General features: G+C 41.4%; 1 protein-coding gene across 1 annotated transcript in view; it reads right to left on the reverse strand.

Moving 5' to 3' along the window:
- Positions 1-220: 220 nt before the first annotated feature.
- The window catches only part of LOC126188688 (facilitated trehalose transporter Tret1-like), a 33,854-nt gene continuing 19,275 nt past the window's right edge, over positions 221-14,799 (reverse strand). The window contains exon 4 of the mRNA XM_049930294.1: positions 221-526. Within this exon, the coding sequence (XP_049786251.1) occupies positions 221-526 (306 nt within the window). The remainder of the gene's footprint in view (positions 527-14,799) is intronic.

The raw sequence follows: 14,799 nt of genomic DNA on the forward strand, positions 1-14,799 counted from the left end.
GAGAGGATACTGTGTCGGCCCCGACAAACCAGTCAGATGACTGACTACACAAACGAAACACATACACCTTGCATCGATGTAGAGAGCTTAACAAATATTTTTTTCTGTCTTTGGTTTAATGTTAATAAAATAAATTACGTGCAATTTTAATTTCCAACTGAATTTTAGTTGCACTCGGACAAATCTGAGTTCTTTATTTGAGCCAGAGTCAGAAAAATGGCTACTTTGTCTCTTCGCCTTCTTCGCCCTCGAAGTGCCGTGTGATTTCGATGAAGGTGCGGCCCCTGGTCTCAGGCAGGAAGAAGAAGGTGAAGACGAGGCCGGCGAATGCGCTGGCCATAAAGAGGAAGAAGGCGGTGTACATGCCCGTGGCATCGCTGATCACCTGGAAGAGCTTGCTGAGCACTGCGAAAAGGACGGATTGCAACACCGACACGATTGCTATGGCCATACCCTTCACATCTGACTGGAAGACCTCGCCCACGATGGCCCACGGCAGTGGGCCCACCCCTAGGATGTTGAACACCTGTGCAGGCAAAGACTCTCATCAGTCAGAGCCGTGTTGGACCGTAGAAATTAATGCGAGGAAGGAGAAAGGGGGGAGCAATATCCTACTGTTATCATTTCTTTAAATAACTGAATCGTTCGGCTTGAAAATGTATTACAGAACTGCGTTTAATAGGAAGAATGAGAAATGTAGGTGACATACCCAATCAATGTTTTAAGATAGATTATTTTCATACTTAAATGGCATAAATATTTCAATAGTGTGAGCAATGCACATCTTTCCTATTATTAAGGGAGATAGTACGTCAAATGGGCCGACTTGGTGTAGGAGAGGCACCACAGGACATTTTAATTTCCAGTGTCAATACTTTACAAATAAATTCATAAAACTTTCTCAGAATGACCAAGAAGGATTTATGATTCACATCATACCAGTGGAAGTTCAAAAACATAACAAAATAAATTTTTTTACATGCGAAATTTCATCATTTTTTTCACTTACTATTGGCTGCATTTGTTGCTATAGGTACACATTTTTTCATAAGTAAGAGAGATTCTTGGATGAATTTTGCACAGCATACAAAACGTACAGGTGTACAAAACTCTAAAATTTTCCAAATCTGTTAAAAAATGAGGTAAAAAATGAGATAAAAAACTATAAAATTTTAGTTTTTCTAAACATGAAGTTTAAAATGTAACAGCTCAGTCATTTTTTCATGAATTAAATAAATTCTAGAGTTTAACAAACCTGTAACTATGGCTTGTATGCTGTGCAAAATTCATCAAAGAACCTCTCATACTTATGAAGAAAAGAGTACCTGTAGCAACAAATGCAGCCAATATTAAGTGAAAAAAATGATGAAACTTCAAATGTAAAAAAAATATTTTGTTACGTTTTCGAACTTCCACTGCTATCAGTGTGAATCGTGAACCCTGCCTGGTCATGCTGACAAAGTTTTATGAATTTATTTTTAAAAGTAAAGACGGTGGAAATTAAAATGTCTTGTGGTGCCTCTCCTGCTCCAAGTCAGCCCGTTTGACGTCCTACCCCCCTTAATGCAAACATGAATGCAATCTTTTTGATTCAACAATTTAGAATTGTAAGTTTCCTTTAATTTACGTCTAAGGTCACAAACTTTTTGTTATCAGATTACCGGTTTCGGTCTATAATGACCATCATCAGAACTGTTTTATAAAAACTAAGTCCTAATGTACTGCAGCCATAATGGTATCGTCAAATGTTAAATGAAAAATCAGCACCAGCATCGTCAAATATATATATATATATATATATATATATATATATATATATATATATATATATATATATATATATATATATATATATATCATCTGTTAACAAAACGTTTGTGACCATAGACGTAAATGACTAGTTATTTGCAAAAAATATTTTATACATATACTAACATTTTAGATTGACACTGAAAACAACAAAAAAATACACAGAATGAGAAAATACTATTGGTTAGCGATAGAAATAACCAGCAAACAGGTGACACATTATTACAGTTAAAGTGGAAAAATATGAAGACAGCAATATGAGTTCACTATCGCACACCGCAAATCACAGTAGCACAATTCTGGCCTTATGATACGAACCATTATCCTGGTGGATGATGCCATCGCCTTCAGGAAAGAAACGAGCGGTGTGCTACATTAAACTAGAGCCTGCACCAGCTTTGTATTCTGTCGCTAGTTTTGCCATAGATGGCTACACATCCACCTTTATAGAGTGGACAACTCTCCAACCTTCATGTTCTGTGATGACACGTGGTCTTTCAACACCTCCTTGCATACTCATGGTTTCATCGCCCTTCAATTATTTTCCATATATACTTACGGCCGTAGCACGAGACAGTCATTCCCAGGTGTCTGACTCTATCTGCCATTTGCCAAAGCCGCTAATGTCAGCGGATTTCCGTATTTGCAGCCCCTGTCGTTGCTAGAACGATTTCCCATTCGTCTTGGCACCGCATATATACATGGTGCCGTCACATGTGATACCGTGTCAAAAAACTAAATAAGAACCTTTTGCAGCACAGACATGCAGTAAGGGAGTGAGCCAGATTCTGACAGGGATGTGCAGCCATTGCGGTTCCAGTGCTGTGACCTGCTGCGGTAGATTTCTCGGTTGAGGATCCATGGCACGAAAAACCCAATCAAGGTGGTCCTTTAGATCCTCGACTGGATTTAAATACAGAGAGTTTGGAGACAGGGAAGTACAGTAAGCTCAGCCTGGTGCTTTTCAAACGACGAACGTATACTGCGAGCTATGTTATAAGTTGTATTGTCCTGTTGGTAGATGCAATCATGCTGAGGAAATACAAACTGCACGCAGGGGTGCAGATTGTCCCCGAGGATAGATGCATACTTGTGTTGATCAATTGTGCCTTCCAGGATGACAAGATCACCCAAAGAAAGCCACGAAAATATTCCCCAGACCACAATGCTCCCTCCTTCAGCCTGGATGCTTCCGATGGTTGCTGCAGTGCTTTACACGCAAACGGCCATCTGTCCCATGGAGCCTTAAACGTGAGTCGTCCGAAAATGGCCACCTCTGTCACCACTCAATGAACGTGCAGTTGCAGTATTGCCGTACCAGTTCTAGCCTTCGTAGCCAGTGAACAGCAGTCAGGATGAGTACATGAATCAGGTGCCTGCTCCAGTGGTCAATAGAGCAGCATTAACTGAACAGTCATTGAAGATACATTGTTGGTAGCCACTTCGTTCGTCGCGTGCGGGGGGGGGGGGGGGGGGGGGTCAGTTGCTTAATAGGTGCACTTCTATTTACCCGTTTACATCTCTGTAACCATCATTCACCCCTGTCATCTATGGACCATGGTGCAGTTGCCTCAGCGGCGGTTCTGGATACCACAATTTTACCATTCATGTTGTACTTAAACACGGCAGCATGCGAAAAATCTACAATCGTAGCTATTGGTTCGACAGCTAATTTTCATGCCCTTTTGGACATCAGACAAATCGTTCCATTTCTGCAATATGACAACACTATTTTCCACATCCCCCCCGACACGCTTTACATACCCTTCACAGCTAGTCCTGACACCTGCCGTCAGTGATTGATTATTGCACATTGACATCAAGCATAGGTGGTGGCCACATTACTGTGACTCGACCGTGTACTTCCAATACTGCAGTACCACCAACAGGTGGTATTCAGTCTGTCGGTGGGTAGTGGTCATAGCGGGCAGTCTCATCAGTATATACTGTATAACATGTCCTTGTTCTTCAGAATATACTAAAGGAGCTCTGACATGTAAGTCATAATGTGGATTCAGATAGCCATCAGTGGATGAACGGTAGACTACTGCTGTGATTAACTTGTACAGTAGGGGGGAAGTTGTGGGAAATGGGAACGGATGTCGGGCGGATGAAGTCCAGCTACGTTTATGTTGTGCTGGCAATTGCTGCCGCAAACAGCGCGAGAGCTGTCCCAGTCATTTTCTGCGGCTCAATAACGGCTGTACCAGCAAAGTAAGAGTTTGGTGATTTTATTCCGACTTTGCTCTGCAAGGATTTGCATCTGCCATAACGGCCGTTGCACCAAGGAGACGACATAATTTCCCGTGAAGAGCTTGACAACCAAACAAGCCCAAGCTACGAGGGCTATCTACAAAGTACATTACGTTTTGGAATTAAAAATAAATAAAGTATTGGAAAATTTGTTATTATATACAGATGAAAGCCACACTTAAATACTACTTTTCTACATAGTTGCCATTTAAATTAAGGCACTTATCGTAGCGATGGACGAGCTTGGAAATTCCTTCGTCGTAAAATTCGGCCGCCTGCGCCTTCAACCACGTTGTTACCTCTTCTTGAAGCTGTGCGTCGTCATCTAAACGCTGCATAGCCAACCACTTCTTCATTGCCGGGAATAAGTGGAAGTCGCTCGGTGCCAGGTCGGGACTGTACGGCGGATGAGGAAATAACTCCCACTTAAAAGATTCGAGAACTTCACGAGTGGCATTTGCCGTGTGGCCCGGGCGTTGTCGTGAATCGGCAAGATCTTTGAGCCCAACTTTCCCCTGAGCTTGTTTTGTATTGCTCTTCTGAGGTTGTGCAGAGTTTGGCAATACCTTTAAGAGTTTATTGTAGTGAATATTTCCAGGAAATCCACAAAAATCACACCTTTTCGGTCCCAAAAGACAGTCGCCACGTGGTTGAAGGCGCAGGCTTCCGAATTTTACGACGAAGGAATTTCCAAGCTCGTCCATCGCTACGATAAGTGCCTTAATTTAAATGGCAACTATGTAGAAAAGTAGTATTTAAGTGTTAATAAAAAAAAATTCCAATACTTTATTTATTTTTAATTCCAAAACGTAATGTACTTTGTGGATAGCCCTCGTATATACCGATTGCCAAAACCACAGTATTTCACCGCACTAGGCAATGCTAAATTTGTATTATTTTTGGAAACATTACTGGAGAAAGTCAGTGGTTACAATGTAATATTTGAAATTTATCATCCAACAGTTTAGATCGTAAAGCACCTTTAAATGGAACAATGGAACGACATCTACTATCTCCATAGAAAGCATCAACATCGTAATAATTTTTTTAGCGTGCCCGTAGGGGGCAACCTATATACAATGAATGTCATATTTATTTGTTTCTTTTACAGTCCTTAGAATTTTTATTAGACGATAGCTACATTAACTAGCTTTTTCTTCTTCGTCACAAAATTATTCTACGTAATTTTGACGTTCTGTTTGCTAATAAGTACATATTTTTTTTAAGAAAGAGTTTTACTGCTCTCTCTAGCAGTTGACTATCGTCATTCAGCGGTTCCTGACCCGTGCAGGACCATTGATCATCAATATGGGTATATCTGTGATTTGTAATTTTATAACTAATTTTAAATTCTTTTGATGTATATCTCTAACTTATATCCTGTATACAGGCCTGAAGATGATCATGATCATGTGATGATCAAAACTGGTGCCCTATTTATAAAGGTGCTTTGTGACCTAGACTATTTTAAATTAATATCAGCTAAATTCGTAGTGTACTAGAAATGTGTGAAAAATTTCTGGTGTATAAAAGGTTCATATTTCAGATTCCACGAGGATTCAAATGTCATATATTTGCCATTTGTCAACCCCTCCCCCTTGCTCACGCCTATGACGACTCTGAAACATAACACATTATTAGTGACTATGTAGAGAGCAGCTAGAGAAAACCCAGTCCTAATGTCACTATCATCAGCAAGACTACCTAGGTTCTTTGTTTAGGGATATCTTTCAACTCTCATTTAAATTACCTGTTATGTGACGTTTGTTGCGTGATGCTGTAGCATTTCCATATCTGCTGTCATCTGGGCCCAGTTTAAGGTTCCACTAGCAACCAGATTGCCAGCATGGGCAGAGAGCGTTTTTTCCCTCTACAACCAATACAAGTAAATGGGCTACCGGCAAGGTACGACCACTCATGACGCCTGTGCACCGTGCTACTTAAACATTGGCCTATTTTGTGGAGTATTTGCAGTTCCAGAGATTTAACTTTGGGTGATAAGAGCTCCGACTGGAGTGACTAAGTCCCATGGCATGAACTGTCAACTAACAAGTATTAATTTGGCCGTCTTAATGGCCGTTGAGCTCTGTAGTTGTGAATTGAATTACTTGTACAAATAGGGCCGAATGCTGCGCTGCATAATTGCAGCTAAAAGTATTAATGCTACGCATATAAAGCTGGAAAAAGAAACCACAAACTGCAGGATAAAAGGCAGCTGTTCCGTTCAAAATGCAAATCGTAAAAACGCTATACTCACGAAGGTAACAATGTATAACACTCATTGAAGGTGGGTGAAGGTCCTAAACGCGTCTTGGCGTAAATAAAACTCACAAAAAAGTGACATATTGCTGAACACCATTTGATCAAAATTACACGGTCACCTATTACTAGACATTAATTGGAGTGTGTCCACCCTTCGCCTTTATGATGTCTTGAACTCTCTCTCTGCTGGGGAAACTTTTAATGACGTGTCTGAGTACCTGGGGGGAAATGGCAGCCCATTCTCCATCAAGAGCCAAAACCAGAGACTATAATGCAATACGGAGACAGTTAAATACGGACTAGATGTTTTCGATTGCAACACTTTTAAATTTCTATAGAGTATTTCTATACAGTATATCTAGGTACATGACCATGTTGTACCTTCGAACAGTTTTTCGAATTTGGAAAAACCTTACTTTTCTGGAGTAAATTTTGTAACTTCAGAAAAGGACTGCAGCACACATAAAGTGAATAATATTTATCATAAATACAATGTACTTGGTTTATTATGTAAATCTTTAGGTACTATGTGTTAACTAGAAATATGAGATGTTCTGTAACCTGCATGAATAATTTTTTGTAATGATTTATTTACTCTGGGTTAATGTAGTTAGGGAAAGTTAGGAAAAGCGAAATCATTGGCAGAGAGTAAAGGTCTGTGGACGCGAGTGTGATGTCAGAGCAGAGCTTAGGAGACATACGACTACTTGTTTGTGAGATGTACAAGTGAGCACACGCAAGTGGATTGCACTGGGCCTGTGTGAAGTGCAGTTTTATTACCGAAGTACCAAGAGCATAACGAGTGTGGGCAAATGTAAGAGGCTCCAGTAACAGCAAGATCCCGTTCCATATTTGGTCACTGTGGATCAAAGTATGCCCGCGATATTGCCTGGAGTAGTAGCAGCATTGTAACAACAACAAAGATGACAGCTTAACATCAGTAACGAGCTGTGAGGTGGTTTTATTTGCGTTCACGTTAAAAACTTTGTGATACATAACCCAGTGACATTCTCAATGAATTTTACATCACTTAATAAGTCTTATACGTAAAAACTGCAGGTACTTGGTCTTGTCAGTAGTGCGGTAATGGGGCTCCGACGCCAATTTTGATACCTAATTAATTGATCAATTAGTTACTTCCACCCCCAGATGACGTCATGGGTCTTCCCCAGCTGGCATGTGGGTCCCCACCCTTTCGCCCTTCCCTTCCCTCCCCTTCCTCCATCTGCTCTATCAGCGGTAATTTCGAATTTTTGCGATAAATACAAAAGATTGTGGGAACTTAAAAAATGATGGGAATTTCTTCATCCCAAGTCTTTGCTGATGTCCTACCCACTGCCTCCACCCAAGAACTGGTGACAAATTAAAAAAGAGAGGTTGCCTTCCCTGAACTCGAATCGCAGTCCTTCTGGGTGGAAAGACCAAGTGCAACACCCTGCACAGAGGAACAGTCGAACTGCAGGAGTGGGAGCTTAGGTTAGTGTATTTTATTTATTTTGGGTAGGAAACTGAAGTAAAGATCAGTCCTAATTACACATCTATATGCATAGTGCTACACAAGGAGCACATAAATCAGCAATACAGCTCAAAAACTGGCGATATCTTACAGCTGGTGTTATCCTGCTGCGAAAAAAGTTCAGAATACCACTCGAGACTAGTAGCAGACATAGGATGATTCGTTCACCTACAAGCTGGCGGGAAAGAGGCTGGAGTGGAAGCTACTGTCTTTATTTTTGGCGGGAAATGTGTAGAACTGATGAGATGTTGATGTAGGACAGAGAGTAGTTTAAAAAGTGTATTACCTGTAAGCATATAGCCGAGGACTGTGTCTATTGCTGTTTGACATCGAAATTCGCTACAGACGCCTCCCACTGCATTGCTCAACGAACATCCCGGTGCTAGAAATTCAAATAAACAGTGCTCTCTTTATTTTTCGAGAACTTCATCCTGTGCCATTGCCCCCGAGAGGCCACTATGGTATAGCTGCTATGTAACTTGTACATAGTAAGAAGAGATAGGGCAGCAAACCGTCACTGAAGTGTCGATAGGCCACACAACCACAGTTGTTGGAAAATGCTTCACTGTTCTGATTAGACATAGAAATTGTCGTGGAAAAAGTTAGCACTCTTAAACAAAGGGTCATAATGCAATACATGCACTGGGAGATTGAGAAAAAATCATTGTAATAACTACCGCAAAAACAGACCCCTAAAGATCGCACCAGGACAGAAGGGCGGTAGCTGCACATGGGTTCAGGGCAATGTGCGCTCATGGACTAACCAGCTTAGAGCCAGTCTTACCTCACCACCCCTCCCCCCCCCACAACACCTCATCCCCCATCTCCTCACCATAGGTGAGGATGCAGGCCTGTTCTTCCCTGTTGCTCATGGTCTACAAAGAGATCCATCCGGTGGCACTGATATACTGTCTTCAGTCTGCGGAAATCAGTCACAGATGCCTCCTGCAAGCTGTTAAATACATTTCTCAGAAAGACTGCCCCCCTCCCTTGGAACAAAACGTAATTCTGAGAACTCTCCTGAATGTTTTTCTAATGTCCGCTGATTGGTAAACGGGGACCCTTTTACCGCCTCTGCTGGCGCTGCTATACCTAGGAGCACGGTCTTCAGACCACTGCATCTCCAGGAGAACCTGTGGCTGGGGGTGGTCAACACCATCAATGTCGACAAAAGCTACACATACAAAATAGGTTGTGATGCCAGTGAGCCACAGAACAAAGCGAGATAAATGACAACTATCCCGACCATTTGTTACTTGTCTAACAAGTAAGTGCAGCTGCGGCAGCACCCCTCTGCCGGACCTGGCTGCTTCCGGTGGCGTCCACCATTCGGCAAGAAACAATTCACTGTAACATCTGTATTGAATGTCAACGCACCTCTTATGAGCGAATGTCTATTTAAAAAAACACAACTGTGATCACAATAAAAAAAATAGTTTTGTTTCAACGAAAATAGGAGCAATCCATTTTCTTTTAGTTTTATCAGCAAAATTGGTACATTAGACAGCATTCCTCATGTTCAAATTATAAATTGTCATGCACAGGGGCATTACATTCATTTCAGACAGTTGTCTTATCAATGTTGAACGGCATCTATACAGTCATTCTTTTACATTCGAATACAAGATACAGTTTACATCTCTCTCTCTCCCCCGCCACCGCATATCTCTCTCTCTCTCTCCCTCTCCCTCTCTCTCTTTCCCCCCACCTCCCGTTATTTTGTGACATCAAACTACGCGAAAAAAAAGCTACTGCACTGCCTTCAATACAGATGAGTAAACAGCAACGGTCAGAGCTCTACAACAATGCATGTGACAGATGTATTAACTTAGCTCTCATCTGCTACACATGTCCCCTCTGTGTGAAATCGAAAAAAATATCACTATTTTGCTGCAGAAACTACCGATCACTGCAGAATGTCCTCATCATTTCGAAACTTTCATTGGAGTAAAGAAAACGAGCATTTAAACTCAGAAGAAAAAAATACATATACAGTCTAACGAAATGTCTATGCTAAGTGATTTCTTTCAGTTCGATGGACCGAATTACATACTTTGGGAACTTCACTGGCGTTTAAATCAGTGTCTGTAAATAAACTGCCATGCATATCAGACACACGAAATAACATTTCAGAATACAGTCCTTCACGTTATCTGCTCACATGTTGGAAAAACAATTATTTTACGTTCAGCAACTGCAAGCTATAATTCAAAAGTATGTCGTTGTTTCATACACTATGGCATGTCCTGTTTTACCAAGGCAATGGTATACCGTCCTGGCGTTTACGAACTGTGAAAAATAAATCATGAGAGCATGCCTTGTGATGGAACCACCTAACATCACAAAGTAGAAAATCCTATAATGCTCCACCGATACATCAAAAACAAATACCACCTGTGTGCTGACATCTGACATTTTTGCTCCACAACTCGCCTCTACCGACATGTGAGTAAGATTTCTGTCACCCAGCAGATTATAATTCGCAATAGGAGCATATTCTTGTGTTGTAGTTTCGTAAGCAATATGGTCATCACAGAACAGCCCATTTCGCGCAATCTAATAACATGTCGTGAAAAACACTATCATTTCTACGTTCTACAATGAGCTATAATTAACTGATGGCTACCTTATAATTATAGGTTATAAAATATGAAGTAACACAGGAACACAGGTCGTGCAATCATACATATTTTTAAAAATATAATCATGAGAATAATTATAAAACAGTCATGATTCTGTGAGAATAGATACAGTCGATTTCTATTAGTTTTATGAGGAAAATGGGTGAAGTTTGAGAGTATTCTGCATGCTCAAAATACAATTTCTCGTGCACAAGGGCAATATATTCATTTAAGATGTATGAAATACCGATACTTATCAGCATCTACACAGTCATTTGTTACGTTCAAGAGCACTAATAATCATTATTTTGTAACATTTAGAGTAGTTAAAAAAAGGAACTACAAACTATCTGTACTCAAACTTTAACTAGTCATACCACTCCTTGTAATAGGATCTCCCATAACATTTTACTGCATCTCTCTCTTCTGATATATTGAAAGACAAATACCGTCTGCATGCTGACATTGCCCATATCTCATATACACGTATTGGTCCACTGGAGCAAGTGGCCAGTGGTCAAAGTCACTTGCACAGACCGTTGTAAAGTTTTTTCGCCTGTACTGGCGCCAAAGAAAGCAAGTGTTGACAGATGTGAAAATTACCGAACTATCAGTTTAATAAGTCACAGCTGCAAAATACTAATGCGAATTCTTTGCAGACGAATGGAAAAACTGATACAAGCCAACCTCGGGGAAGATCAATTTGGATTCCGTAGAAATGTTGGAACATGTGAGGCAATACTGACCTTACGACTTATCTTCGAAGAAAGATTAAGGAAAGGCAAACCTACGTTTGTAGAATTTTTAGACTTAGAGAAAGCTTTTGACAATGTTGACTGGAATACTCTCTTTCAAATTCTAAAGGGGGTAGGGGTAAAATACAGGGAGCGAAAGGCTATTTACAATTTGTACAGAAACCAGATGGCAGTTATAAGAGTCGAGGGGCATGAAAGGGAAGCAGTGGTTGGGAAGGGAGTGAGACAGGGTTGCAACCTCTCCCCGATGTTATTCAATCTGTATATTGAGCAAGCAGTAGAGGAAACAAATAAAAAAATCGGAGTAGGTATTAAAATTCATGGAGAAGAAATAAAAACTTTGAGGTTCGCCGATGACATTGTAATTCTATCAGAGACAGCAAAGGACTTGGAAGAGCAGTTGAACGGAATGGACAGTGTCTTGAAAGAAGGATATAAGATGAACATCAACAAAAGCAAAGCAAGGATAATGGAAAGTAGTCGAATTAAGTCGGGTGATGCTGAGGGAATTAGATTAGGAAATGAGGCACTTAAAGTAGTAAAGGAGTTTTGCTATTTGGGGAGCAAAATAACTGATGATGGTCGAAGTAGAGAAGGTATCAAATGTGGACTGGCAATGGCAATAAAATCGTTTCTGAAGAACAGAAATTTGTTAACGTCGAGTATAGATTTAAGTGTCAGGAAGTCGTTTCTGAAAGTGTTTGTATGGAGTGTAGACATGTATGCAAGTGAAACATGGACGATAAATAGTTTGGACAAGAAGAGAATAGAAGCTTTCGAAATGTGGTGCTACAGAAGAATGCTGAAGATTAGATGGGTAGATCACATAACTAATGATGAAGTATTGAAAAATAAATGGAAATGTCGTGTGGCTAGGGCCTCCCATCGGGTAGACCGTTCGCTTGGTGCAGGTCTTTCGATTTGACGCCACTTCAGCGACCTGCGCGTCGGTGGGGATGAAATGATGATGATTAGGACAACACAACACCCAGTCCCTGAGCGGAGAAAATTTCCGACCCAGCCGGGAATCGAACCCGGGCCCTTACGATTGACAGTCTGTCACGCTGACCACTTTCTTTTTTGTTGCGTTATTTTTTTTATTGTTCTCGTTTTGTTCGATTCATTTGTTCGGTGCGGATGTCCCATGACACCCGTTCAAGTTCAGTGTTGAGCCGTTGATTCAGTTTTTTTTATTACAGAGGGCAGCTAACCCTCTGACCGAGCACGCTGAGCTACCGTGCCGGTAACCACTCAGCTATCGGGGCCGGACATGAAGTATTGAATAGAATTAGGGAGAAGAGGAGTATGAGGCACAACTTGACAAAAAGAAGGGACCGGTTAGTAGGGCATGTTCTGAGGCATCAAGGGATCACAAATTTAGCATTGGAGGGCAGTGTGGAGGGTAAAAATCGTAGAGGGAGACCAAGAGATGAATACACTAAGCAGATTCAGAAGGATGTGGGTTGCAATAAGTACTGGGAGATGAAGAAGCTTGCACAGGATAGGGTAGCATGGAGAGCTGCATCAAACCAGTCTCAGGACTGAAGACCACAACAACAACAACAGCAACAACAACTGGAGGAAGGTCGCATCCCACAGACTATCAGTCACAAGAGAGGCTACCTGTGTTGTTCTGTCATAAGCAGTTTGATACGTTGTTTTTCGGCTGTAACACATCCAAGCAGTGTACGACTACAGCTTTGTACTTTGTTTTTCTACCATGACTTCGAGAGCTGTGTCAGGTGCTAAATTGGATATCATATGGTGTAAACTATGGTGCTCCCACACCACACAGGATGGTAGAAATAAAACACAGGTTATTGACAAACATGTTGAAGACATTGCAACATATGGTAACTGGAAGAGTTTTAGGGGTTGTGCAGCATTTCCAAACAGCTGTCTGAAGATCATGACCTCTACATTTAATCTCATCTTCCACAGTGATCGGATAGCAGATCTCTTGGTGTTCCATTTCGAAGAGCATTGTTTCCTTACACTGTAGCCATGCATATGATATTGTTCCAAAGTTGACAACCCCTGGAAGGTGCTGTTCACAACATGCATGGGTAGTAGAAATAAAGTGGTATTGTTATCTTGTTGGCAAAAAAAAAAAAATAATAATTTGGCGGGCATCACAGCATATGGAAATACGATGAGTCTGTAGCATTGAGAAACATCTCCAAAAAGCTGTCCAGAAATGATGACCTCTACATTTAATCCCATATGCCACAGTGACAAGTGGTAGATGTCCAGTGTTCTGCCAAGACTCGCTCCATGTCAAACAAGTGGTGTCAGTCAGTCATTAGGTGGTAACCAACAGTGTACAAGTGGACAGATGGCATTGTAAAGACACTGTTGATGTGGGATGAGGTACAGTAATAAGCACCGCAGTTGATAGTGCGATCAATTTTACCAGTTTTTCCATAATTTCAATGTCAGCCAATGACACAGCAGAATGCATCCCAATTCCCATATCTCCACTAAACCACCCCTAAACTACCTCACGAGTACCATATACTACCCTATGACTCTCGATAAATGAATGTGCAGTATGCCCATCGGTTCACAAACACCAAAGTATATCAGAGAGCATCCTATACCAGCGCAGTTAGGTGATCTGGCTCTGAGCACTATGGGACTTAACATCTATGGTCATCAGTCCCCTAGAACTTAGAACTACTTAAACCTAACTAACCTAAGGACAGCACACAACACCCAGTCATCACGAGGCAGAGAAAATCCCTGACCCCGCCGGGAATCGAACCCGGGCGTGGGAAGCGAGAACGCTACCGCACGACCACGAGCTGCGGACCTTAGGTGATCTACATATTTCTAGAACATGACCAGGGGGTCACAGAGTACTCTCGTGTTCATAGCACAAAGCTGGAGATTGAAAGATCTCCCTGCATTGTCCTTAACCAACCCTCCCTGCAACACTGTCGCCATGTAACTGACAAGACGTAGGAGCATACTATACCAGCTACCTTCCACGTCTCGTGAAGAAACAGAGGAAACTTATGCACCAATCTTACTTACAGCACCCAACAAGTGCACAAGATCTCTCCAGAAGTGTGCATGTCAAGGAGATTACCACACCTTATTGGTATATACTGGACATGAGTGTCGCGAGGCAGTGCCAAGAAAGTACCAGCACGAGAGAAATGATCGCCTTGGGCTACATGGTTCTGCACCTAAAAATGCTGTATTGTGAAAGCCATATGGTTTCTGAAGTATTAGTCGTGTGGACTGCAACACTCTTAATACTCTAATGCAGGACATACATGTCCATATCTGACGTATGAGCACATGTTTTCTATCCCAATCACTATGGCGACAAACTTCAAGATGGTAAAACTACTTCCTTCTACACTATTCAGGGGTCCTAGGAAGTGATGGAGCTGTTGGTGTATATCCACCGCTCGAACTGCTTATAAACCAACTAGAATCAAGTCAGGATACTGCTGATCTGCCTCTTAAGAAGCTGACAGATTTTATAAGTCTTTTTAAGTCGCGAAGGTACATACCGTCAATCACATTTCCCGTGTAAACCGTGCTTATTCGTAGTAGTAGGGGTTTTGGCGGA

The sequence above is a fragment of the Schistocerca cancellata genome, chromosome 5, assembly GCF_023864275.1.
Source record: "Schistocerca cancellata isolate TAMUIC-IGC-003103 chromosome 5, iqSchCanc2.1, whole genome shotgun sequence".
Classification (NCBI taxonomy): Eukaryota; Metazoa; Arthropoda; class Insecta; order Orthoptera; family Acrididae; genus Schistocerca; species Schistocerca cancellata.